The sequence below is a fragment of the Mastigoproctus giganteus genome, chromosome 12 (genome assembly GCF_048544385.1).
Source record: "Mastigoproctus giganteus isolate SK-2022 chromosome 12, ASM4854438v1, whole genome shotgun sequence".
NCBI lineage: Eukaryota > Metazoa > Arthropoda > Arachnida > Uropygi > Thelyphonidae > Mastigoproctus > Mastigoproctus giganteus.
The window spans coordinates 154,931,756-154,958,429 of NC_143586.1; the positions used below are offsets into that span (position 1 = coordinate 154,931,756).

Consider the following 26,674-nt stretch of genomic DNA (forward strand, 5'->3'; position numbering starts at 1 on the left):
TCAAGAAGGATGTAGAGCTGCTGGAACGAGTACAGAGAAGGGCAACAAGATTAGTGAATGGAACAAAGGGTTGCTCTTACGAAGAAAGGCTTAAGTTTTGCAAATTACAGAGCCTGGAGACTAGGCATCGCCGAGGTGATCTGATAGAGGTGTACAAGGCTTTGAATGGCTTGAGCATGCTCAATGCCGATGGAATTCTTCCTCTTGCTCAGAATAATCACCTGAGAGGGCATAAATTCAAATTGAGGAAGGACGGATGTCGGATAGATGTGCGGAAATTCGCCTTTAGCCAGCGGGTAGTTGGTTTGTGGAATAGACTTCCATCGCTTGTTGTTGAAGTTGATAGCCTAAACAAATTTAAGGCTCAGCTGGACAGGTATTTCGAACGAATTGAGGGGTGAAATGGGAGTAGTGGTTGTTTTTTTTTTTCTTTTTTTTTGGCTGATGCTGAATAAGCTTGCTTTCTTGCATCATATGCCTCTACTAATGCTAATGCTAATGCTAAAGGTGATCTGATTGAGGTGTATAAGGCCTTGAATGGGTTGAGCACACTGAATTCTGATGGGATTCTTGCACTTGTTCAGATTACGAACCTATGGGGGCATAAATTCAAATTGAGGAAAGACAGCTGTAAAATAGATGTGCGGAAATTTGCCTTTAGCCAGCAGGTTGTTAATTGCTGGAACAAACTTCCATCTGTCATTGTAGAAGTTAATAGGTTAAATAAATTTAAGGAGAAACTGAACAGACATTTAGAGGGAATGGTTGTGTGAATGAATTTTTTTTTTTTTTTTTTTGGTTGATGCTACATAAGCTCATAAGCTTGCTTTTTTGCATCACATGCCATGATTACTACTACTATTACTAATACTACTATTTCACCTGACCATCCTCTCTAGCAGTTTATCTAGTTCTTCCTTGAATTTACTCAAACTGTCCACTTCTACATCACCACATTGGACTTGTTCCAACAATCAACCTCCACCATCTGGCTGAATGCAAATTTCCACACATTTGAGCTGCAACCATCCTTCCCCAATTTAAATTTATGACCACCACTCATGTGTGAACAAGAAGAAAGATTCCATCACCATTGAGCTTATTCAGTCCATTGAAGGCCTTGATACCCCAGTCAGATTTCCTTGCAGGTGACTACTCTCCAAATGCTGCAATTTGCAAAATTTAAGCCTTTTCTAGTGAGAGTACCCTTTTGCTCCCTCACCAATCTTGTGGCTTTTCTCTGCACCCATTCAGACATACCTACAGTCTTTCTGAAATGAGGCTTCCAAACCGTTATACAGTACTCAAGATGTTGCCTAAACATTTTCATTATACAATGAGATAATCACTCCCTTATCCGTGATGGCAAAATTCCTGTGTATCATTCACCAAACCCCATGAGCTGTCCTGACAGCTTGTCTGCACTGCTCAAAGAACTTCATATCTGCACAATTACCCCCAGTTTTTTTTTTTTTTTTTTTCATTCTCTGCTGCTCTGAGTGTGGTACTGCACAGCTGATATGTTAATCTGGAATTATTCTCCCCAGTATGAAGTATCTTGCATTTGTCCACTATGAGAATATGGGAATTTGTTTTTCACAAGCGATACTCTCTGATATCTATAGTAACAGAAATCTTAGCAATACATTCTTCTTCCCATAGTAACAGTTATGTCATGCCAAAAAGGAGGGAAGTCAGCTTAAACAAAAACAAATGTGCATTCCATAAGAGGAGAGAGGGTGGTTTATTTTGAAAAATAAAATAAACCCTCTCTTTCCCTTTAAAAATATATGTTTTCAGTGTAAAAAATAAACAAGGTTTCAGTATAAATAAACAATAAACAATGTTGCATTCATAACAGATTTAAAATATAGGGTGGCATCAAAAAAGTGAACAATTTTGAATTATTTCTTGCCAGTTTTAAGATTTTAAAAAGGGAACAATCAACAGATGCCATGCTTGGGGGCAGGAAGACGATATGCATGCTCACTAATGAAATAAATGTATTGAGTAAATTAAATGCTCATGGCATCCCTTCCTTGCTCGGTACCTCCTTAGCCAGGTGGGAAGGAGCAGCAGTGCGTAGCACACGCTTCTTGATTAGACTTGGGTTCGAGCCCATCGCCACCAAATACGGACGATGCGGAAAGGTCAGGGAATGACCACCGCATATCTCGGATCAATATGGCCTTAGTTGCTAATGCTCCTAAAAACCAAATAACAACCAACCTTCCTTGCTCTTGCTTGAATGACACATATAAGGAGACATAAATTTAAAAAGAATGGTTGCAGGATAGATGTACAAAAATTTGCTTTCATCAGCCAGAGAGTAATTGATTGTTGAAACAAACTCCCACCCAATGCTGTGGAAGTGATAGTTTGAATCAATTTAAAGAAGGATTAAACAAATTATTAGAATGGTCGTCAGATTATGTAAATAGTTTTTTTTTCGGTGATGCTCTATAAGCTTGCTTCTTTGCATCATTTGCCATTACTAATACTAATATAAACGTCTTTATTTCTTCACAAAAAATTGTAAACAAACATAATTGTAATAATAATGGTGCCTCATTGCTCTGCATATTTCCCTTAACTCTGTAAAACAAGACCTGTTACTTCCAAAACTTCCCTATTAGGCAATTAACATCCAAAAGATATTTCATCAAAAAGCCTGTTAGACCTCCAGATTAAAACAGTAATGTTTTAATCTGGAGGTCTAACAGTAACTCAAATGTAGAAACTTAAGATTCCAGATAGTATGGGAATCTCAAAATGTCTAAAATTTTGGTAGTGCTATGCATTATTTTCCTCATTCTGTTTTTATCTATAGGTTGTGGCAGCATGTTTCATCGGCCATTCTAAGAGGAGATCAGTTAGCAGCTACAGAAGAAAAAACATTACTGGAAGAGGCCCAAAGAAAGGCTGCTAAAGAAAGACAAGCAAAAATGGAAAAATGGGTCTCTAGTCACTTTGCCCAAGACTTTATCACCGGAGAATGGGTGTATAAACATGCAGAGTAAGTTGTTAGTGGACTGTTTATTTTATTTTTTACTTATAGTTTAATTTTACTTAATATGCTGTATATATATATAGGAATATGTCCCCTTTTACAGTAATCTCAAACTTTCTATTTTGGCATCTGTATGAATGTTATTTAACTATTTGGATCAGGGTAGTAGTATACGTATATATTTAAATAATTCAATTGTTTGCCTGCTTTTATTTAACCTGTTCAAAGTTCTGAATTTGTGCACCATACCAGCATCATCCTTCATATATACATTCAATCTTCTGCCTTAAAAACTATAAATATTCTACAACAGGTTCCCTTTGTATGTATTTTATACTGAACAGAACATTTTACACAACACTGCACAAATTTGTCTATCTCCCCACGGAGCAGGGACAGTAACCAGATGCCAACAGTTGTTTGGGCTAAATGCAGAATCACTCAACATCAACAACGTAACCCAACATTACACTATTGCACATAGATGCCACTTCACTGATTGGCTTTGTCTAGTATAATATCTATACATATTACACTCCAAGGTTTGCCCACTGGGCTGAAGCCATATATATTTTAAATAAAAAAGAAAAAAAATAACAGTAAAAATTTATTAAATAAATTAGAAGGAATAATTTGAAAAACACTTGCAAAATTACAAAAGTAAGTTCTTTCAAATAAATTCCCCCTGATTCAGTGCAGTGTAATGTAAAATACATAATTGTTATTCTTGCAAATAACACCTTTTGCATACGTATATATTCCCTTTTAAATGATATAGTTGGTTAATTTCCTAATTGGGAATGGGGCATAAATATTGAAATTTTATACATACTAACTGAATTACCCAACATTTTTAAAATTTTAATTTTAAAAATAGTGCTTGTGGCCTTGGTAATACACATTGCACTTCACTGTGTTGGAGTGGGCACAATTAAACAAATCTTCCGTGTGTGTGCGTCCATGTGTGCAAATTGAAATGGAGAAGAATATAGTCTGAGAAATATATTCGGAATCTATGGGAGGGCAATACTTGCACTCCCAGTTAACAGCCCTCCTTCATAAAGCAGTTCAATACTGGACTGTCAAGATAGTACACTGAATTTCCCCAACCAAAGTTGGTTAATTCAGTTAGTGTGTATAAAATTTCAATATTTATGTCCCATTCCCAATTATGAAATTAACCAACTATATCATTAAAAAGGGAATATATTAGCATTAGCATTAGCATTAGTAGAGGCATTTGATGCAAGAAAGCAAGCTTATGCAGCATCAGCCAAAAAAAAAAAAAAAAAAAACCCACTTCACCCCTCTGTTCATTCAAAATACCTGTCCAGCTGAGCCTTAAACTTATTTAGGCTATCAACCTCCACCACAAGGGATGGCAGTTTGTTCCACCAACCAACCACCCGCTGGCTAAAGCCAAATTTCCGCACGTCTATCCTACATCTGTCTTTCCTCAATTTGAATTTATGCCCTCTCAGGTGATTTTTCTGAGCTAGAGGAAGAATCCCATCAGCATTGAGCATGCTTAAACCATTCAAGGCTTTATACACCTCTATCAGATCACCTCGCTGGTGCCTAGTCTCCAGACACTGTAATTTGCAAAACTTAAGCCTTTCTTCGTAAGAGCACCCCTTTGTTCCATTCACTAATCTTGTTGCCCTTCTCTGTACTCATTCCAGCAGCTCTACATCCTTCTTGAAATGAGGCCTCCAGACCTGTATACAGTACTCTAGGTGTGGCCTGACCATTGCCTTTTACATGGGAATAATCACCTCCTTATCCCTGCTGGAAAAATTCCTGTATATCATTGACAATACTCCATGAGCTACTCTTGCAGCCCGTCTGCACTGCTCAGAGAACTTCATATCTGCCTGCACAATCACCCCCAAGTCCCTTTCATTCTCTACCACTGTCAGTGTAGTACCACAGAGTTGATACGTTGCTCTGGGGTTGCTGTTTCCCATGTGTAGTACTTTACATTTGTCAATGTTAAACTTCATTTGCCACCTCTCAGCCCATCTGCTCAACCTTTCCAGATCCTGTTGCAGCAGCATAGTGTCAGTAGTGTCCTTGACAACCCTGCCAACCTTTGTATCATCTGCAAACTTGGACATTAAGCTTGATATACCATCATCAATATCATTTATAAATACAGAAAACAATAATGGACCCAACACTGAGCCCTGAGGGACTCCGCTAATAACATTAGTCCACGATGAGCAGTGTCCATTGATTACCACTCTCTGTCTTCTCCCCCTCAACCACCCCTTTATCCATAGCAGCAATTTGCCTCCAATGTCACACTGCTCCAATTTGTGTAGCAGTCTTCCATGTGCAACAGTATCAAAAGCCTTTCTAAGATCCAAGTATATAATATCAAAGTTATTCCCTGCATCCAGTTCTTTTGTGACTGCATCATAGTATCCAATCAAGTTGGTCAGGCAAGACTTCCCCTTAACAAAACCATGCTGTGTCTGAGCAATAACTGAAGTCTTGTCTAAATGATCCTGCAGTGCTTCTTTAACCAGTGCCTCCATTAATTTTCCTGGAACAGAAGTTAAGCTCACAGGTCTATAATTACTTGTGTCAGCCTTTGATCCTCCTTTGTGAATTGGGGTCACATTTGCACATTTCCAGTCTATGGGTACCTCCCCTGAGTCCAAGGAAGCTCTCATAATTATGGCTAAGGGTTTGCTTACTTCCTTTGCTGCCTCCTTTAATATAACTGGATAAATCCCATCCACCCCGGGTGCCTTTCTTGTGTTTATCTTCAACAGTTTCTCCTCCACTTTACTCCCAGTTATTTCAAGATTCTGTAGCTTACTGCTAGAGTTGAAGACACCTCTGGCATTCCCCTTGCTGAATAACTCCTCATGTGTGAATGCCGATGCAAAATATTCATTTAGTTTGTTAGCTACCTGAGCAGGATCATCAACAGTTGACCCATCAATATCAAGTGGACCAATCTGATTCATCCCCTTCCTTCTAGAGTTTACATAAGTAAAGAACTCTTTGCTGTTTTTCTTTGCATCCCTTGCCAAGGATTTCTCGTAATCTGCCTTCGCCTGCCTAACCTCCTTTGTAACTTGGTTGCATATCAACTTGTATCTATCATAGGCTTCTGTGTCATGTGTTAATTTATATGTATCCCATGCATTTTTCTTCTCTGCCATATGCCTCATTAGTTCATCTGACATCCATTTTGGCCTAAACCTTGAACAATATTTCTTAGTTGGTATGTAAAGCCTAGTAGCTTCCAAGATAAGTTCTTTGAATGCTTCCCATTTTGAATTTGCTGTTGGTAACATCATCAGTTGGTCCCACTGTATAGAATTTAAATACTGTCTCAGTCCATCGTAGTCGCCTTTACGGAAGCAATAACCCTTCCCTTTACCCCTAATGGTAGTTACCTCTTTCAGTAAATCCCACTTCAGCACACTGTGATCACTGCCACCTAGTGGTTCATTTATCTGCAGATTCTTAATGCATGAAGAATCACTGCTGATAATCAAATCAAGAGTATTACTCCCTCTAGTTGCCTCCCGAACATGCTGATGTAGAAAACAATCATCCAATAAATCCACAAAAGCCCTGCTAGTGTGTGAGTAACCAGCCCCCAAATTCCAGTCAATATCTGGGAAATTAAAATCCCCCATTATAAGACTCTCTGATTTACTGGCCCACTCTATTTCCCTGTACAGTTCCTTATTATACTCATCAGAGTCATTAGGCCTATAGCACACTCCTACTCTCAATTTTGATCTCCCAATGCTTATGTCACACCAAACTGACTTGACACTGCACTGTCCAGCGATGTCGACTGGCTTCACTTCCTTGGATTTTATGTGTTTCTTAACTAATAGTATAACCCCTCCCCCCTTCCTATCCTGTCTGTCCTTTCTGTAGACGTTGTACTCCCCAAATTGCAGTTCTGCATCCCTTATATCTGTGTGACACCACGTCTCTGATATCCCAACAATATCTGCCTTTGATGTTTTGAGCAATACCTCAAATTCATCAAATTTATTTACTAAACTCCTAGCATTGGTGTACACGCAAGTATACCTGCACCTGTTTCTATTCTTAGCTACCCTAACACAACCCATGTGTTTACTTGTACCGCAATGGCTCCCAGCAGTCTCTGAAATACCATGCATCTTGTTTTTCAGGCTTCTGCTCATTCTAATAGAAGCAGTGCAAGAATCTCTTTCACCTCTGCCAGTGGCTACTGTCAATCTATTGGTCTTTGTCTCCCCCCAAGCTAGCAGTTTTCCGACCCACCTAACACTGCCTCGATAGCATCAGCAAATATTCTTGCACCCTTTCTATTTAAGTGTATCCCATCCCTGTAGAAGCAATCTCTCCTGTTAACAAGTACAGTCCAGGCTGAAAAAAATTCTACCCCTTGAGCCTTGCACAATCTTTCCAGGGCCGAATTGATCGACAAGGCTCTCATCATATACTCCCTCCTATCGTGTCTGGGCAGAATTGCAGACACTTTCAAATTCAACCCTAATTCTCGGCTTTTGTTCAACAGTGACGTGTACTTGTTAAGTAATTCTGCCGGTCTCCTACTCTTAATATCATTAGTGCCAACGTGTACAACTATATCACCTTTTGTGCCCTTAAAAGATGATATTCGCTATATATATGTATGCAAAAGGTGTTATTTGCAAGAATAACAATTATGTATTTTACTGCACTGAATCAGAGGGAATATATTTGAAAGAACTTACTTTTGTAATTTTGCAAGTGTTTTCCAAATTATTCCTTCTAATTTATTTAATACATTTTTACTGTTTTTTTTTTCTTTTTTATTTAAAATATATATGGCTCCAGCCCAGTGGGCAAACCTTGAAGTGTAATATGTATAGATATTATACTAGACAACGCCAATCAGTGAAGTGGTATCTATGTGCAACAGTGTAATGTTGGGTTATGTTGTTGATGTTGAGTGATTCTGCATTTAGCCCAAACATCTGCTGGCATCTGGTTACTGTCCCTGCTCCGTGGGGATATAGACAAATTTGTGCAGTGTTGTGTAAAATGTTCTGTTCAGTATAAAATACATACAAAGGGAACCTGTTGTAGAATATTTATAGTTTTTAAGGCAGGAGAAGATTGAATGTATATATGAAGGATGATGCCGGTATGGTGCACAAATTCAGAACTTTGAACAGGTTAAATAAAAGCAGGATAACAATTGAATTATTTAAATATATATACATACTACTACCCTGATCCGAATAGTTAAATAACATTCATATAGATGCCAAAATGTATAACCAACTATAAATGATATAGTTGGTTAATTTCATAATTGGGAATGGGAACATAAATATCGAAATTTTATACATACTAACTGAATTAACCAACTTTGGTTGGGGAAATTCAGTGTGCTATCTTGAACTGCTTTATGAAGGAGGGCTGCTAACTGGGAGTGCATGTATTGCCCTCCCATAGATTCCAAATATATTTCTCAGACTATATTCTTCTCCATTTCAATTTTAAAAGTAGTGTGTGTGGCCTTGGTAATACACATTGCACTCCACTGTGTTGGAGTGGGCACAATTAAACAATTAAACACCATGTCTTCTCTCACTCAACCATCCCTTTATCCATAGCAGTAACTTATCCATAATGCCACACTGCTCCAATTTGTACAGCAGTCTTTTATGTGCAACAATATCAAAAGCTTATCTGAAATCTAAGTATATGATATCAAAATAACTTTTTAGATCCATTCCTTAGTTATTGTTTAATGGTATCCAGTCAGATTGGTCAGACAAGATTGCCGCTTCAAAAATCCATACTGTGACTGTAGTATAACTGTACTCCTGCCTAGATGGTCTTGCATTATTTCTGTAACCAGCAATTCCATTATTTTCCCTGAACCAAAGTTATGCTAACAGGTCTGTACTCATGTCACCTTTTTATCCCTCTCCCCCCTTTATGAATTGGGGATACATTTGTACATCCACAGGAATCTCCCCTGAATCCAAAGATGCTCTTCTAATTATGGCTAAGGGATTTGCATACCTCCTTTGCTGCCTCCCCTAATATAATGGGTCTAATAACATTAGTCCAAGAATAGTAGTGCCCATTAATAACAACTTTGTCTTCTCCCACTCAACAATCCCTTTATCCATACCAGTGATTTGCCCCTATTACCATGCTGCTCCAATTTGTACAGCAGTCTTTTATGTGCAACAGTATTAAAAGCTTTGCTGAAATCTTTAAGTATCTGAAGTAAAAATTATTTTTTGCTTCCAGTATTCTTTTGTTGCTGCATCATAGTTCTAATCAGATTTGTCAGACATTATTACCCCTTAACAAATCCATGCTGTGACTGTCATAATAACTGCATTCCAGTCTATATGATCCTGCATTACTGCTTTATAACCAGTGACACCATTATTTTCCCTATTCTTTCCAGTATTCTTTCTTCCAGCCTATTATGTTTACAAGATTCACATCAGAAAGAGTGCCAGGCAGGTATGATTTTCCTTATCATCCTTCACCACCATACCAAGTGTATCACACATCAATAGGATGATGATAAAAAAAATCATGTGAACCTCCAGAGGTGTTACTTGAAAGCTCCTCTACACCATATAACTGATAAGTGTAGTAACATATTCTAAATAATTCATTAACTTTGGTGACTATATGCATTTCTGTTGAGTTTGATAGATAGTTAGTAAACCCCTTATAATCTGTTAAATCAACTGATATAGTTTGCTAATTTCATAAATGAGAATTGGAACATAAATTTGGTAATTAATTCTTATTCATTTTTACTCTATTGTATTTTTATGGCCTTCATGCATGCCCAGTTTTAGCTCTTTTAATGAATAGTTGTTAACCCTGCTTGTGAATATATTAAACATTATAAATTTGAAATTAATCAGGGTAGATTTGCTTAAATTAATTCATGGCAGAGTGCATTGAAGTCTATAATATCCTTTTTAAAATATCAACAAATATACTATAAAAATAACTGCAAAAGATTTCTCACATTAACAGACATTTAGGAAATTCTTTTTCCTACAGATTTATCGCCATAAATCATTATAATAAAAATATTTCTCTGTCTTTTTTGCTTAAATCATAATTTAAAATTCTACAATAAATTTAGTGTTGACTAAAGTCATGCTAAATAATTTCATATGATATATTCAAAGAATTTCAGCTCCATAAAGAAAGGAAAGCTTTTATGGAATTGAGATCATGTCCAGCTTAATTAATTTCATTGACTTATTCTACATATATAAGAATACAGTTGAGCAGTAAATGTCTGATCTCATAGTTATCCTATTTTTGTGATGTCGTTTGTAGAATATAGAATGCTATCTATAATCTGTTTGAAGTAAACTTGGCATCACCAGAGAAGCTGTGAGGATGCCAATTGAGCTACATAAAGGCTGTGCCGTAGTGCTGGAAAACAGTTCCATAAAACAATTAGTTGTAGGAAGCATGCTTTATACATCTCCAAACAATGTTTGGGTGATAGCAGTCCTACCATTGTCGACTATTAACAGCTTTTACAGTAGATAACTAATACAAATGATTGATATATCAGAAGAAACAGCTAGTTTTGGAATTACACAGAATAGTTTTCTTTTGTTGATGTCATTAATTTAAACAAAATCCTCTGCAAGAGCCATGAATGAGAATATTCAATGAAAGATAATCTATGAAAGTTTGAAAATATATTACATATAATTAATTTCTCAGTGATGCTATTTTTTTTTTCAGTGTAAACAACTTTGAAGTAGACTAGTTGACACTCCCCATTAACCTTTACAGTGCTACCAGGATAGCTCGAAACAGAATGTGATTGTTTATTTGTTTTTCAGCTCACGTCCTTGGGATCCAAGAAATGATGTTCTGCAGTTTGAGTATGATTATGTCATTCAAACTAAAACCCGCCATAGAACACCTGTAGTTCAAACAGGTAGTATTCTGAGTGTAAGTGACTCTCAGCAAGACCTTATACGTCATGTTCCTGTAGACTGTGTTTTAGCTGGAAGAACACAGCCATTATTAGTTCAGAAAGGACACAGAGCTAGCACAACATCTCGAGAAAGTGAGAGTTCTTCACCTGATGGAGAAAATAATCATGCAAGTGATTCTACAGAAAGTGATGGCAAGTCTGCTCATTACATTTAAAATTTGTAATCTGTTTAAAAACTTTAGAATATCTACTGTGCATGAACTGTTACTTAGTTGCTTAGTGTTCTTATCAAAGTTTGTGATACTGTGACCCCCCCTAAAATGATAACTGAGTTTGTGACCCCCCTAAAATGATAACTGAGTTTGTGACCCCCCCCTCACCCATAAACTGATGATTTCAACTCAACTATTAGTGATCACTGCCAGTCAATTGCCAATATCCGATAACAGTTTGTTGCATGATCAATAGGTGTTATTCTGCAGAAATTATAGCTTTGTTCTTTTCAATTAAGTTAAAACTTCAATTCACAAAATAGGTTACACTTTAATTAAGGAAAATTGCACGACTGTATCGATATTTTTGACATAATGGATTTTAACAGATAAATTTAAACATTTTGTAAAAGAAACAGATATTGAATATAAAAAAGTTCATTTTAAAATTACGTAAAAAATAATTGAAAGAATACAATATTGTTGGCAGTTCATAGAATCATTGTGCCTTTGCTAAGAAAAGTATGCCGGTAGAAAACCTACTTACTTTTTGCATAAGCCCTTTCCTTTATGTGCTTACAATTGAGTGTTTATGACTGCTTATGATTCTTAAGCTCTTATTCTGAATGCCAAGCTTGACTAGTTAAGCCTGAGGCAAAATTTTTAAAAATTTGGACCCTCCCCCCAAATTGAAACTCACTGTTTGGAAACTCCTGGCGAAGCACTAGTGTTGGTTTAACTACATTTAATAATTCCGCGCAGATTTTGTGCTTTTACTGAATAGCTCAGGTTTTAGTTCTGTTTATCAGTGGTATATATACTGAATATTAAAACAGTTCAATTTCAATAATGCAGTTCTTAGGGATGAAGCCATAGTCTCGTATAAGTATCTTTAATATATATATGTGAGTGAAATCCTTCCCATGTTTAATTTATTCATGTTTTTCACTGAATGATCTAGATTGAAATTACAATAACATCACCTAATGTAATTCCTAAACAATAGCACATAGGGTTTTGAATCTTGAAGATACGTTAGGCACTATTTTTTCCAGGCTTTCTTTAATGGAAATTAAATTTAACATTAAATTTATTAAGTAAATTTGTGGAGAAGTACCCACTGTTGCACCTTCATTACTAGTTACAATTAAGTCACTTTCAAATTTAACCATACTTAAAATTCAGAATTAAATGCTAACTAAATTAAAGTTGCACAGCACGTATAAATTCTGTCACATTTATCTTTTCTGGTATAATAGTTTACTGGGTGTCCTCTGTGACAATATAGTGGTTTTTCCACTTTTCAATTTCCATTAGTAACTGGAAGAATTAATTCTTAAAGCCCTCTTCAGTTGAGGTTGAAATTAGCATTCTTGGGTAGAAGGAGTAAGCTATTCTCATTATGTCATATTTTACAACCTATGTAACATGCAAATCAGCCTACAAACACATACATTGAAGAGAAAAAATAGCATAGCCATTTACTACTACTGCTATTATAAGAATTGCAGATTGTGCCCATTGCAGCTGATGTGCCAAGAAGCAACTAACCAGGCAACCATCCTAACATCAAAATTTATTATTCTTTCAATAGTGTGATTAAAGAACATCAGAACATCAGTTCAAATACATGCCAAACATTCATGGAATATTCACCCCTGATTACATATTTTGCTATTAGTGGACTAGTGGACATGGCAAAAAATATCAACCTAGCATGCCAATGAATTGCATACAGGACTCAATATTTTTGGGAAAAAAAGACAAGAATAGTTTAAAATTTTACTTCACTTTAGTATTAGTAGTGGAAAATTATGCAAGAAAGCAAGCTTATACAATATCAACCAAAAAAAACCCATTTCACTTATCCATCCCTCGAATAGTTTTTCTAGTTATTCCTTGAATTTATTCAAGCTTTCCACTTCCACAACAACAGATAGATGTTTGTTCAACCAATCAACTGTCCACTTGCTGAAGGTAAACTTCCACACATCTATCCTGCTGCAACCATCCTTCCTCAATTTGAATTTATGCCCCCATCATATGTGTAGTCTGAGCAGGAGAAAGAATGCCATCAGCACTGAGCTTACTAAATCCATTCAACACCTCAATAAGATCACTTGAAGGTGCAGAAATTTTCAAAACTGAAGCCTTTCTTGGTATGACTACCCTTTCATTCCCTTCACCAATCTTGTTGCCCTTCTCTGTACTCCTTTTAGCAGCTCTACATCTTTCCTAAAATGTTGCCTCCAAATCTGTATGTAGTACTCAAAATGTAACCTGACCATTGCCTTATACAATGAGATAATCACCTGCTTATCCCTGCTAGCAAAATTCCTATATATCATTGACAAACTTCCAGAGCCGCCCTGACATCCTGTCAGCACTTCACAGAGAACTTCATATCTGACTGCACAACTATCCCCAAGTCCATTTCACTCTCCACTACCCTGAGTATAGTACCATAAATTTGGTACATTACTCTGAGATTACTGTTACCCATATGCAGTACTCTTCATTTGTCAATGTGAAACTTCAACAGCCATTTCTCAGCCCACTAATCTAATTTTTCTATTCCTTGTTGCAGTAGCATACCATCATTATTGTCATTGACCAACCTACCAACCTTTGTATCATCTGCAAACTTAGACATTGTTTGATATACTTTCATCAATATCTTTAATAATTACAGAAAACAACAATGGGCACAGCACCGAACCCTGGGAGACTCCTGTAATAATGTTAGTCCATTGATAACCATTCTCTGTCTTCTCCCACTAAACCAATCCTTTATCCTTAGCAGTAACTTGCCCTTAATGCCACATTTCTCCAGTTTTTGCAGCAGTCTTTTATGAGTAACAGTATCAAAAGCTTTCCTGAAATCCAAGTATATGATATCAAACTTATTTTTTGTATCCAGTTCCTTTGCAGTTGCATCATAGTATCCTGTCAAATTGGTCAGACAAGATTTCCCCTTAACAAACCCATACTGTGGCTGAAATATAACTGCACTCCTGTCTAGATGGTGTTGTATTACTTCTTTAAACAGTGACTCCATTATTTTGCCTGGAATAGAAGTTAAGATAACAGCTGTAACTACTTGTATCATGCTTTAATCCCCTTTGTGAATTGGGTTTACATTTTCACCATTGAGGCGCCTCCGTAGCCAGGTGGGAAGGAGCAGCAGTGCGTAGCACACACTTCTTGATCAGACTGGGGTTCGAGCCCGTCACCACCAAATACGGAGGATGCAGAGAGATCAGGGAATGACCATCGCATATCCCGGAGCAATATGGCCTTAGTTGCTAATGCTCCTAAAAACCAAATAACAACAACAACAGTCCATTGAGGACTTCCCCTAAATTCAAGAATGCTATCATAATTATGGCTAAAGGTTTGCTTACCTCCTTTACTGCCTCCCTTAATATAATTGGATAAATCTCATCTATCCCAGGTTCCTTTCTTATGTTTAACTTCAACTATTTCTCTTCCACTTTCCTCTCAATTATTACAAAATTATTAAGCACCCTGTTACTAGAGTTTCAATAACTAATGGCATCCACTTTTCGAAAGAATTCTTCTGTATGAATGTAGATGCAGCATGCCAATTCGGTTTGTCAGCAACCTGAGCAGGATCATAACAGTTGAACCATTGATATCAAATGGACTAATGTGATTCATCCCCTTCCTTCTAGTGTTTACATAGGTAAAGAAATCTTTGTTGTTTTTCTTTGCATCCTTTGTCAAAGATTTCTCATAATCTGTCTTAGCTTGCCTAACCTCCTTTGTGACTTGATTACAGACTTGTTTACATCTACCACTGTCTTGTGTACCACCTTATAATTTACATGCATCCCATGCACTTTTCCTCTCTGCCACAAGTCTCATTAATTCATCTGACATCCATTTAGGTCTAAGACCTGAACAGTATTTCTTATTTGGTTTGAAAAGTAGCTTCTATGATTATTTTCCTGAATGAATTCCGTTTAGAATTTGTTGATCATAACATCATCAGTTGGTCCCACTGTATAGAATTTAAAAACTGTCTGAGACCACTATAGTTCTCCTTTATGAAGCAAAAACCCTTTCCTTTACTCTTGATGGTAGTTACATCTTTAAGTATATCCCACATCAGTACTTTTAGTGTCCATTTTATCTGCAGATGTTAATGCATGAAAAATCATTGCTGATAATCAGATAAAGAATATTTGCTTTCTCTTGTTACCTCTCTAACCTGCTGCTGTAAAAAACAGTCATCCAGTAACTCCACAAAAGTCTTGCTAGTGTGCGAGTGACCAACCCACAAGTTCCAGTCAATATCTGGATGGTTAAAATCCCTGATTATAAGACATTCTAATTTAATGGCCTCTCTATTTCTCTGTCCAGTTGTTTATTATATTCTTCAGAGTCATTAGGCTTATAACACATTCCTACTCTCATATTTTTTTTCCCAATGCTTATGTCATACCAGACTGATTCAACATTGCACTGGCCACCCATGTCAACTTGGTGCACTGCCTTAGATTTTATGTGCTTAACTAAGAACATAACACATCTCCCCTTCCTATACTGTCTGTCCTTTCTGTACATATTATATTCCCCATATTTTCAAATTCTGCATCCCATGTATTTGAGTGATACCACATTTCTGACATCCCCACAGTGTCTGCATTTGATGACTTGACCAGCACTTCAAATTCATCACTTATTTGAATGAATGAATTTGAAGTGTTGACCAGTTCTTGAAATTCGTTCACTTTATTTCACTTCAAAATTTTACTCTTAATTCTGACACTATTGGATAATAAAAATAAATAATATCTTTAGTAATAGCAGAATAGTTAACCAAAAAATAATTATTTTTGACTGTCTCACTTTCAAAACACAACTATGCAAAGGGAAAGAAATCAAAGCTTCATTATGGGTACATTTTCTTTCAAATAAAAATGATACACTGGACTTGGTGACTGATGTACTTTATATGGCAATGCACATTTTTGAAGAAATTATTTGACACATTTTAAAATTCACTTCTGATGTATTTCTGAAAGGGCATACTGAATGTAAAAATAAGACTGTAGAAATAAAGACATTCCTCTGAATTAAGAGGAATGTCTGAATTAATTTTGCAATAAATTTTAAAGAAAATTAACATTAAAAGACATCTCATGTTTCAGCACATCTCTGTGTGTGCTTTCTTCTGAGGTGAAATTAGTTAAACTCGTGAGTAGTAGGGCTCTACATCCTTATTAACAAAGAATAGATAACTAATTTAAGTGTGGATGGTGAAATGAGTGCAACGGCACACTAACTGCAGGTGTAATGGTAATGTTTGTTACTTTTGGTATAATAGCATTTAGCATTAGCATTAGTAGAGGCATATGATGCAAGAAAGCAAGCTTATGCAGCATCAGCCAAAAAAAAAAAAAAAAAAAACCCACTTCCACTTCACCCCTCCGTTCATTTGAAATACCTGTCCAGCTGAGCCTTAAATTTGTTTAGGCTATCAACTTCCACAACAAGGGATGGAAGTCTGTTCCACCAACCAACTACCTGCTGGCTAAAGGCAAATTTCCGCACATCTATCCTACTTCTGTCTTTCCTCAATCTGAATTTATGCCCTCTCAGGTGATTATTATTCTGAGCAAGAGGATGAATCTCATCGACATTGAGCATGCTCAAACCATTCAAGATTTTATACATCTCTATCAGATCACCTCGCCGGAGCCTAGTCTCCAGACACTGTAATTTCCAAAACTTAAGCCTTTCTTCATAAGAGCAACCCTTTGTTCCATTCACTAATCTTGTTGCCTTTCTCTGTACTCATTCCAGCAGCTCTACATCCTTCTTGAAATGAGGCCTCCAGACCCGTATACAGTACTCAAGGTGTGCCCTGATCATTGAGTTATACAAGGGAATAATCACCTCCTTATCCCTGCTAGAAAAATTCCTGTATATCATTGACAAGACACCATGAGCTACTCTTGCAGCCCATCTGCACTGCTCAGAGAACTTCATATCTGCCTGCATAATTACCCCCAGGTCCTTTTCATTCTCTACCACAGTCAGTGTAGTACCACAGAGTTGATACGTTGCTCTGGGGTTGCTGTCTCCCATATGTAATACTTTACATTTGTCAATGTTAAACTTCATTTGCCACCTCTCAGCCCATCTGCTCAACCTTTCCAGATCCTGTTGCAGCAGCATAGCATCAGTAGTGTCCTTAACAACCCTGCCAACCTTTGTATCGTCAGAAAACTTGGACATTAAGCTTGATATACCATCATTAGTATCATTTATAAATACAGAAAACAATAATAGACCCAACACTGAACCCTGAGGGACTCCACTAATAACATTAGTCCACGATGAACAGTGTTCATTGATTACAACTCTCTGTCTTCTCCCCCTCAACCATCCCTTTATCCATAGCAGCAATTTGCCTCCAATGCCACACTGCTCCAATTTGTGCAGCAGTCTTCTATATGCAACAGTATCAAAAGCTTTTCTGAGATCCAAATATATAATATCAGTTATTCCCTGCATCCAGTTCTTTTATGACTGCATCATAGTATCCAATCAAATTGGTCAGGCAAGACTTTCCCTTAACAAAACCATGCTGTGTCCGAGCTATAACTGAAGTTTTGTCTAGATGATCTTGCAGTACTTCTTTAACCAGTGCCTCCATTAATTTTCCTGGAACAGAAGTTAAACTCACAGGTCTATAATTACTTGTGTCAGCCTTTGATCCTCCTTTGTGAATTGGGATCACATTTGCACATCTCCAGTCTATGGGTACCTTCCCTGAGTCCAAAGAAGCTCCCATAATTATGGCTAAGGGTTTGCTTACTTCCTTAGCTGCCTCCTTTAATATAACTGGATAGATCCCATCCACTCCAGATGCCTTTTTTATGTTTATCCTCAACAATTTCTCCTCCACTTTCCTCTGAGTTTTTTAGCATTAGCATTAGCATTAGTAGAGGCATTTGATGCAAGAAAGCAAGCTTATGCAGCATCAGCCAAAAAAAAAAAAAAAAACAAATTCTACTTCACCCCTCTGTTCGTTCAAAATACCTGTCCAGCTGAGCCTTAAACTTATTTAGGCTATCAACTTCCACGACAAGGGACGGAAGTCTGTTCCACCAACCAACCATCTGCTGGCTAAAGGCAAATTTCCGCACGTCTATCCTACATCTGTCTTTCCTCAATTTGAATTTATGCCCTCTCAGGTGATTATTCTGAGCGAGAGGAAGAATCCCATCAGCATTGAGCATGCTCAAACCATTCAAGGCTTTATACACCTCTATCAGATCACCTCGCTGGTGCCTAGTCTCCAGACACTGTAATTTGCAAAACTTAAGCCTTTCTTCGTAAGAGCACCCCTTTGTTCCATTCACTAATCTTGTTGCCCTTCTCTGTACTCGTTCCAGCAGCTCTACATCCTTCTTGAAATGAGGCCTCCAGACCTGTATACAGTACTCTAGGTGTGGCCTGACCATTGCCTTATACAAGGGAATAATCACCTCCTTATCCCTGCTGGAAAAATTCCTGTATATCATTGACAATACTCCATGAGCTACTCTTGCAGCTCGTCTGCACTGCTCAGAGAACTTCATATCTGCCTGCACAACCACCCCCCAGGTCCCTTTCATTCTCTACCACTGTCAGTGTAGTACCACAGAGTTGATACGTTGCTCTGGGATTGCTGTTTCCCATGTGTAGTACTTTACATTTGTCAATGTTAAACTTCATTTGCCACCTCTCAGCCCATTTGCTCAACCTTCCCAGATCCTGTTGCAGCATCATAGTGTCAGTAGTGTCCTTGACAACCCTGCCTACCTTTGTATCGTCTGCAAACTTGGGCATTAAGCTTGATATACCATCATCAGTATCATTTATGAATACAGAAAACAATAATGGACCCAACACTGAGCCCTGAGGCGCCTCCGTAGCCAGGTGGGAAGGAGCAGCAGTGCGTAGCACACGCTTCTTGATTAGACCGGGGTTCGAGCCCGTCACCACCAAATACGGAGGATGCGGAAAGGTTAAGGAATGACCACCGCATATCCTGGAGCAATATGGCCTTAGTTGCTAATGCTCCTAAAAACCAAACAACAACAACAACAACAACTGAGCCCTGAGGGACTCCACTAATAACATTAGTCCACGGCGAGCAGTGTCCATTGATTACCACTCTCTGTCTTCTCCCCCTAAGCCACCCCTTTATCCACAGCAGCAATTTGCCTCCAATGTCACATTGCTCCAATTTGTGCAGCAGTCTTCCATATGCAACAGTATCAAAAGCCTTTCTAAGATCCAAGTATATAATATCAAAGTTATTCCCTGCATCCAGTTCCTTTGTGACTGCATCATAGTATCCAATCAAATTGGTCAGGCAAGACTTCCCCTTAACAAAACCATGCTGTGTCCGAGCTATAACTGAAGTCTTGTCTAAATGATCCTGCAGTGCTTCTTTAACTAGTGCCTCCATTAATGACAAAATCATCTAGCTCACTGCCAGAGTTTACTTCACCTCTGGCATTCTCCTTTCTGAATAACTCCTCATGTGTGAATGTAGATGCAAAATACTCGTTTAGTTTGTTAGCCACCTGAGCAGGATCCTCAACTGTTGAACCATCAATATCCAGTGGGCCAATCTGATTCATCCCTTTCCTTCTAGAGTTTATATAGGTAAAGAACTCTTTTCTGTTTTTCTTTGCATCCTTTGCCAAGGATTTCTCATAATCTGCCTTTGCCTGCCTAATCTCCTTTGTGACTTGGTTATGGACCAGCTTATATCTATCATAGGCTTCCATGTCACCCATTAATTTATATGTATCCCATGCATTTTTCTTCTCCGCCATATGTCTCATTAGTTCATCTGACATCCATTTAGGCCTAAACCTTGAACAATATTTCTTAGTTGGTATGTTATTGTTATTTGGTTTTTAGGAGCATTAGCAACTAAGGCCATATTGCTCCGGGATATGCAGTGGTCATTCCCTGACCTTTCCACATCCTCCGTATTTGGTGGTGACAGACTCGAACCCTGGTCTAATCAAGAAGCATGTGCTACGCACTGCTGCCCCTTCCCACCTGGCTACGGAGGTGGCTAGTTGGTATGTAAAGCCTAGTAGCTTCCAAGATAAGTTCTTTGAATGCTTCCCATTTTGAATTTGCTGTTGGTAACATCATCAGTTGGTCCCACTGTATAGAATTTAAATACTGTCTCAGACCATCGTAGTCGCCTTTACGAAAGCAAAAACCCTTCCCTTTACCCCTAATGGTAGTTACCTCTTTGAGTAAATCCCGCTTCAGCACACTGTGATCACTGCCACCTAGTGGTTCCTTTATCTGCATATTCTTAATGCATGAAGAATCACTACTGATAATCAGATCAAGAGTATTACTTCCTTTAGTTGCATCTCGAACATGCTGATGTAGAAAACAATCATCCATTAAATCCACAAAAGTCTTGCTAGTGTGTGAGTGACCAACCCACAAATTCCAGTCAATATCTGGGAAATTAAAATCCCCCATTATAAGACTCTCTGATTTACTAGCCCACTCTATTTCCCTGTACAGTTTCTTATTATACTATACGCATCAGAGTCATTAGGCCTATAGCACACTCCTACTCTCAATTTTGATGTCCCAATGCTTATGTCACACCAAACTGACTTGACACTGCACTGTCCAGCGATGTCGACTGGCTTCACTTCCTTGGATTTTATGTGTTTCTTAACTAATAGTATAACCCCTCCTCACTTCCTATCCTGTCTATCCTTTCTGTACATATTGTACTCCACAAATTCCAGTTCTGCATTCCTTATATCTGTGTGACACCACGTCTCTGATATCCCAACAATATCTGCCTTTGTTGTTTTGAGCAATACCTCAAATTCATCAAATTTATTTACCAAACTCCTAGCATTGGTGTACATGCAACTATACATGCACCTGTTCCTATTCTTAGCTATCCTAACACAACCCATGTGTTTACTTGTACCGCAATGACTCCCAGCAGTCTCTGAAATATCCTGCATCTTGTTTTCCAGGCTGCTGCTCATTCCAATAGAAGCAGTGCAAGAATCACTTTCACCTCTGCCAGTGGCTACTGTTAATCTATTAGCCCTTGTATCCCCCCAAGCTAGCAGTTTTCTGACCCACCTAACACTGCCTCGATAGCATCAGCAAATATTCTTGCACCCTTTCTATTTAAGTGTATCCCATCCCTGTAGAAGCAGTTTCTCCTGTTAACAAGTACAGACCAGGCTGAAAAAAATTCTACCCCTTGAGCCTTGCACAATCTTTCCAGGGCCAAATTGATCGACAAGGCTCTCATCATATACTCCTTCCTATCGTGTCTGGGCAGAATTGCAGACACTTTCAAATTCAACCCTAATTCACGGCTTTTTTCTGCCGGTCTCCTACTCTTAATATCATTAGTGCCAACGTTACAACTATATCACCTTTTGTGCCCTTAAAAGATGATATCTGCTTTACAACGTCATCAACCTTTGCCCCTGGAAGACATACCCTGGTCGTGTTCGACCTATCCTTTTTACAAAGCATGTTCCCCATTTTCCTGACAATAGAGTAACCAACAACTACTAGTTCCTGTGGGACCAGTGCATTCTGCCTTGGGGGTTGCTGCTCTCTATATGTACATTTTTAAATGCAGTATAACTGGGATAAAAGAAATATAAACTAAAATGAAATTTTAATATTTCAATTTCATTTCAGTATTAATTTTATTTTAATATTTCAATTTTATTATTAAGTAATTGTTTAATCACTTTCATTATGCTATTCTATACTTTCATCTTCATTCTAAAGTGGATAGAAATTCCATAGACAGATCACGGTTATTCATTAGCTGCCCTCTTCTCTCTCATTCTGTATACCTTTCACCACATAATTCATGGTGTGAACTGTTTACTTAAGCAGTGAGTTTCTTAGCCTAACAGATTTTTAATGAGAAGGGGAAAAGTGTAGTGTGAATGCAATGTAGAATAGCTAGTAATTGGACTTAATGGTACTACATATAGGGGGAAAGTGTAGTTACAGTGAGATCTCTTTTATTAGGAACTCAAACAGAGGTAAAGTTTATATATAGACTGTGTTAGGTGTTTACTCCTGTTAACAAGTACAGACTGTACTATGGTATGTATACATCTGATATATGATATCAGAATAATTCGTAAAACAAATTGCATATATCAGTTGATGCTCAGTTCATTATTAAGATGTTTCAGATTACAATTTGTGTGCTAAGGTATTAGTTATAGTTGGCTGTGAAATTATTTTGCCTACTGCAGAAAATTTGCCAAAGAAGTTAATATGCATTTGCTTGGAATGCTTTAATTTTTTATTCCATTTCAAATTATTGTATACATATCATATATAGCTTACGTATCCAACTACTGTAGGTAGTCGAAAAGAGCAGACATGTTTTCAGTTGGCTCTGGCGATTAACTGAAGGGGATTATGATTAGGTGTCTGGTTGACATAATTTTTATTTAAAATATTTTAAATTTAATTTCTGTAATTTTTAAATTTTGTTTCAGTAATTTTGTGAAATTAATTTCTAAAATAATTTGTAAATTTAATTCTTAACTTTTCTAAAGTATTTCTGCTAAGTTAAATTCTTTCCAGTAACTTTGGTAGCTTAATTTTAACTTCACTAGTGAATAAATTTTTGGTAACAGTTTAATTTCTGTAATAGTTTGTTAATTAAATACTGTAATATATTGAAAATTTAAATTTTATAATCTTTCTTAAGTTCAAATTTTACCTAAATAATGGTTGCTACAAGATACATTTTCAACACATCATCCAAAGACTTCATAATTCAGCCAGAAATGCCTGTGGACATTTCTGGTATGAGTCATGAGTTCATTACCTATATAGCCTGTGGTACATATTCTAAAGTTGGGCTAGTAGATAAAACAAGCCCAGCTGACAATTCTTTTCTTTACACCTGATGTAAGGAGTGTGCCGATATCAAATTAAAACTGCATTGCTAGAAGAATTTGAGTCACTGAAGAAACAGGTGCTTGCCCTAGAAAGTAAAATTGAACTGGGGGATCATGAGGGACTTGAGGGTCTCATGATCTGCCAAATGATGCATTCCAGTTTAGGTCCCAGAACAGAATAGTCAAGTGCATACTGCTCTAGTTGAAGATTTAGTGTTATTGGGAGACTCTAATGAAAATGGGTAACATTTTTCATAATAAAGATAGGTGGACTAGAACCAGGAGCAGTAGTTGATAACGCTACCAAGAAATTGTCAAATTTTAAGGGAGGTGAAGAGAGCATTATTCTTCATGTGGGGGGGGACTAACAACTAACAAACATGACCTGATTATTTGTTAGGTAGATGAACCATGCTGAAAAAATGCCACAGGTTAGGTCAGAATATGTCTTCTATTCTGTCCAGACACAAAGAAGGGATTATATGCTGAAAGCCTTGTTTAATCCTTGATTAACTCAAGACTTGAGGAACTGCAAGGCTTTAGGGGGGAAATTTTTATCAACATGGCCCACACTTATAGGAGAAGGAATCTATTTTGTAGAGATGGTATTCATTTGAATGAAGGAGGTGGTGAAATTTTTTTTTTTTACCTAGTATCATTGAGGATATCAGAGAAACTGCTAGTTATAGGAGAGAAAGGTAATATAGGCATGCATTTATCTGATGATGTGTGTCAAAGTAATACTCGCACATATCTCAAGAATTCTTGTTTGTTGCTGCAACAGCCAACATTAGCATGATGTTCTTGAGGGTGGTAATGTTTCATATGAGCAGGAAGATAAAGCTAGAGAAACAATCCTAAATAACTTCAAGGGGCGTGTCAGGGTATTAAACTATAAAATACTTAGTATTAACTGTGTCTACAGTAATGTCAGGAATGTTGTCAATAAAATGGCTGAATTTGAACTTCTGATTAGGATAACTAATGTTGATATAATAGGGCTATTTTGTTATTTGGTTTTGTTTTTCAGGAGCATTAGTAACGAAGGCCATATTGCTCCGGGGATATGCAGTGGTCATTCCCTGACCTTTCTGCATCCTCCATATTTGGTGGTCATGGGCTCGAACCCCGGTCTAATCAAGAAGCGTGTGCTAGGCACTGCTGCTCCTGCCCACCTGGCTATGGAGGCGCCCCATAATGGGGCTAACAGAAACTTGGTGCCACCTGAAATTGGGGATGACAAGTTCCACTATGGTATGTATAATATATTTAGGAGAGAGAAGGAAGATAGACAAAGTGTTGGAATCATTCTTCTTATCAAAAGCAGCCTGGCACAAAAAGAGCTTTTGCTGAGTTGTAAGTTACACCTGCTAGTATAGAATCTATAGTAAAGACGTGCAGAAATTTGCTTTTAGTCAGCGAGTGATTGATTGCTGGAACATACTTCCACCTGTCATTGTGGAAGTTGATAGCTTAATAAATTCAAGGAAGAACTAGACAAACTTTTGGAGGGGAATGGGTAGGTGAAATGGAAAGTGTTTTTTATTTTATTTTTTTGGCTGATGCTGTATAAGCTTGCTTTCTTGCATCATATGCCACTACTAATGCTAATCTATGTTGTGTGAGTTAATTGGAGGCAAAGGTGTATAATGTTTTACACCTTTGCTTCCAACAAAAGTTTTATTGTGATAATTATAAGAGGATTGTGAAAAGTATGACAGGAGTCAACATGTAGATGGAATGGGCAAGCAAGTATGTATGTCTTATTATGGGTTACTTCAATCTGCCCCTATTTTATTGGAACATGTGGGAGGAAAATTCACCATGGGGAACAAAAATTTTTAAATGAACTAGATGATTATTATTTCTGCAACATTTCTCTTCTGAGAAAAAAATAAATTGTGGTTCAATTCTCAATAGACATCAATTGTAAACTAAACTCAAGTCTATTCATGGAAAGCAGACAGTAGATATAGTACTGCACATATGCACTATGAGATCATGTGATCGCTTGTGGGAAAACTTCAAATGTTTGGACAGTGTACTTAAACACCAATAACTTGTACATAGTTGTAAAACTTTACAATAGTGGGTTATTCCTTTCTCCAACCATATAGCCTGAAAGCAAAAGCATCATTTGCTTTATTGTCCACTTGTTTTTGTCTACAGGCATTCTCCTGCTTTTCCTCAAAACTACAGACATGTGGCAGGGATTATAAGTTAAAAGGTACTGCTTTCCCACAGCAAGGGACAAGATCATAAACATTATTTGACATGGTCAGGGTTGTAAATAATCGACAAATATCTGACTTATACACAATTTTAGGGGTTCTGAAAGACATATTTCTCATAATCGAAATTAAAAATGATAACAATAAATGGTGATAAGATCATATAAAGCAGCACAATTTACATACATTATAATATAAATATTGGATTTTAATTTTTTTTTATAATAAGCAGCTGATAATCATAACCAGTGATAACATTAACTGGCATTCACCATATATAACAACAAGTACTCATCATAACAAATAGCTTTTTTAATTTTATAAAATCTGACTATATCTAGTTTACACATCTTTAATCTGCAATAATAAAAACAGTGAATATTATTAAGCATGGTATTAGATTAAATTTAAGTTTTCAACTTTTTGTTCTTTTCTTATTTATATTATCACAGAAGCTGATAGATTATATATCCTCCGTATTTGGTGGTGACAGGCTCGAACCCCGGTCTAATCAAGAAGCATGTGCTATGCACTGCTGCTCCTTCCCACCTGGCTACAGAGGCACCCCATTATATATTAGAAATTATGGCTTATGTTAAACAAAAAATGCAGAATTGGGCAATGATGGATAAACATTCTTTTATTTATATTTTCATTAGGGCCTGTAAGCAGTCAATGGCAAGGAAAAGCAGTTATTACTATAGCCACATTACAACAATCTCTTCAGCCTTTGCTACAACTCCAACAAGAATCAAACCAAACCTTACAAACAATACAGCACCATCTAGAAAGTGTAATGGCTCACCAGAGACGTATTCAAGAACAGCTTGCTCAACGTGGTGATATGACTGTAATTGCAGCTGTAATTTTAGTACAGGTGTTACTCCATTGGCTTATTAGACTATGGCTGTAAAACTTTAAAAAATAAATGAATATATAAGACAGAGGCACACAAATGCTTATATTCAATTTATAGTGCCAGATAATATCACTCTGATTAATAGCACTGTTTAATAGCACTGCTTTATGTAAATACACTTGCAAAACAAGTAACTGAATGAGTAATACGTTCAAAATGTTCACTAAACTTAATTTATATAGTTCTAGCAGTCTATCAAAGACTAATACATTATCTAGTACAAGTGGTCTTCTTTACCCATTCTGTAAATCTTGGAACAAAGCCGTTTTAAACATTTAAAGTTAAAATTATGTATGTATATAAAGTTCAGGATTCCCAGCTTTGATTTAGTTTGAAAGTTATGCCTTTAGAAACTATTTTTCAT

The 26,674-nt window shown here is 37.1% G+C and overlaps 1 protein-coding gene across 1 annotated transcript in view; it reads left to right on the forward strand.

Annotated features, from left to right (window-relative positions):
- Positions 1 to 26,338, forward strand: part of LOC150077528 (oxysterol-binding protein-related protein 8-like) — a 169,414-nt gene extending 143,076 nt beyond the window's left edge. Inside the window, exons 14-16 of the mRNA XM_090386936.1 lie at positions 2,831 to 3,016; positions 10,873 to 11,162; positions 26,051 to 26,338. Of these exons, the coding sequence (XP_090243062.1) occupies positions 2,831 to 3,016; positions 10,873 to 11,162; positions 26,051 to 26,304 (730 nt within the window). The 3' untranslated portion in view covers positions 26,305 to 26,338. The remainder of the gene's footprint in view (positions 1 to 2,830; positions 3,017 to 10,872; positions 11,163 to 26,050) is intronic.
- The last annotated feature ends 336 nt before the right edge of the window (positions 26,339 to 26,674 follow it).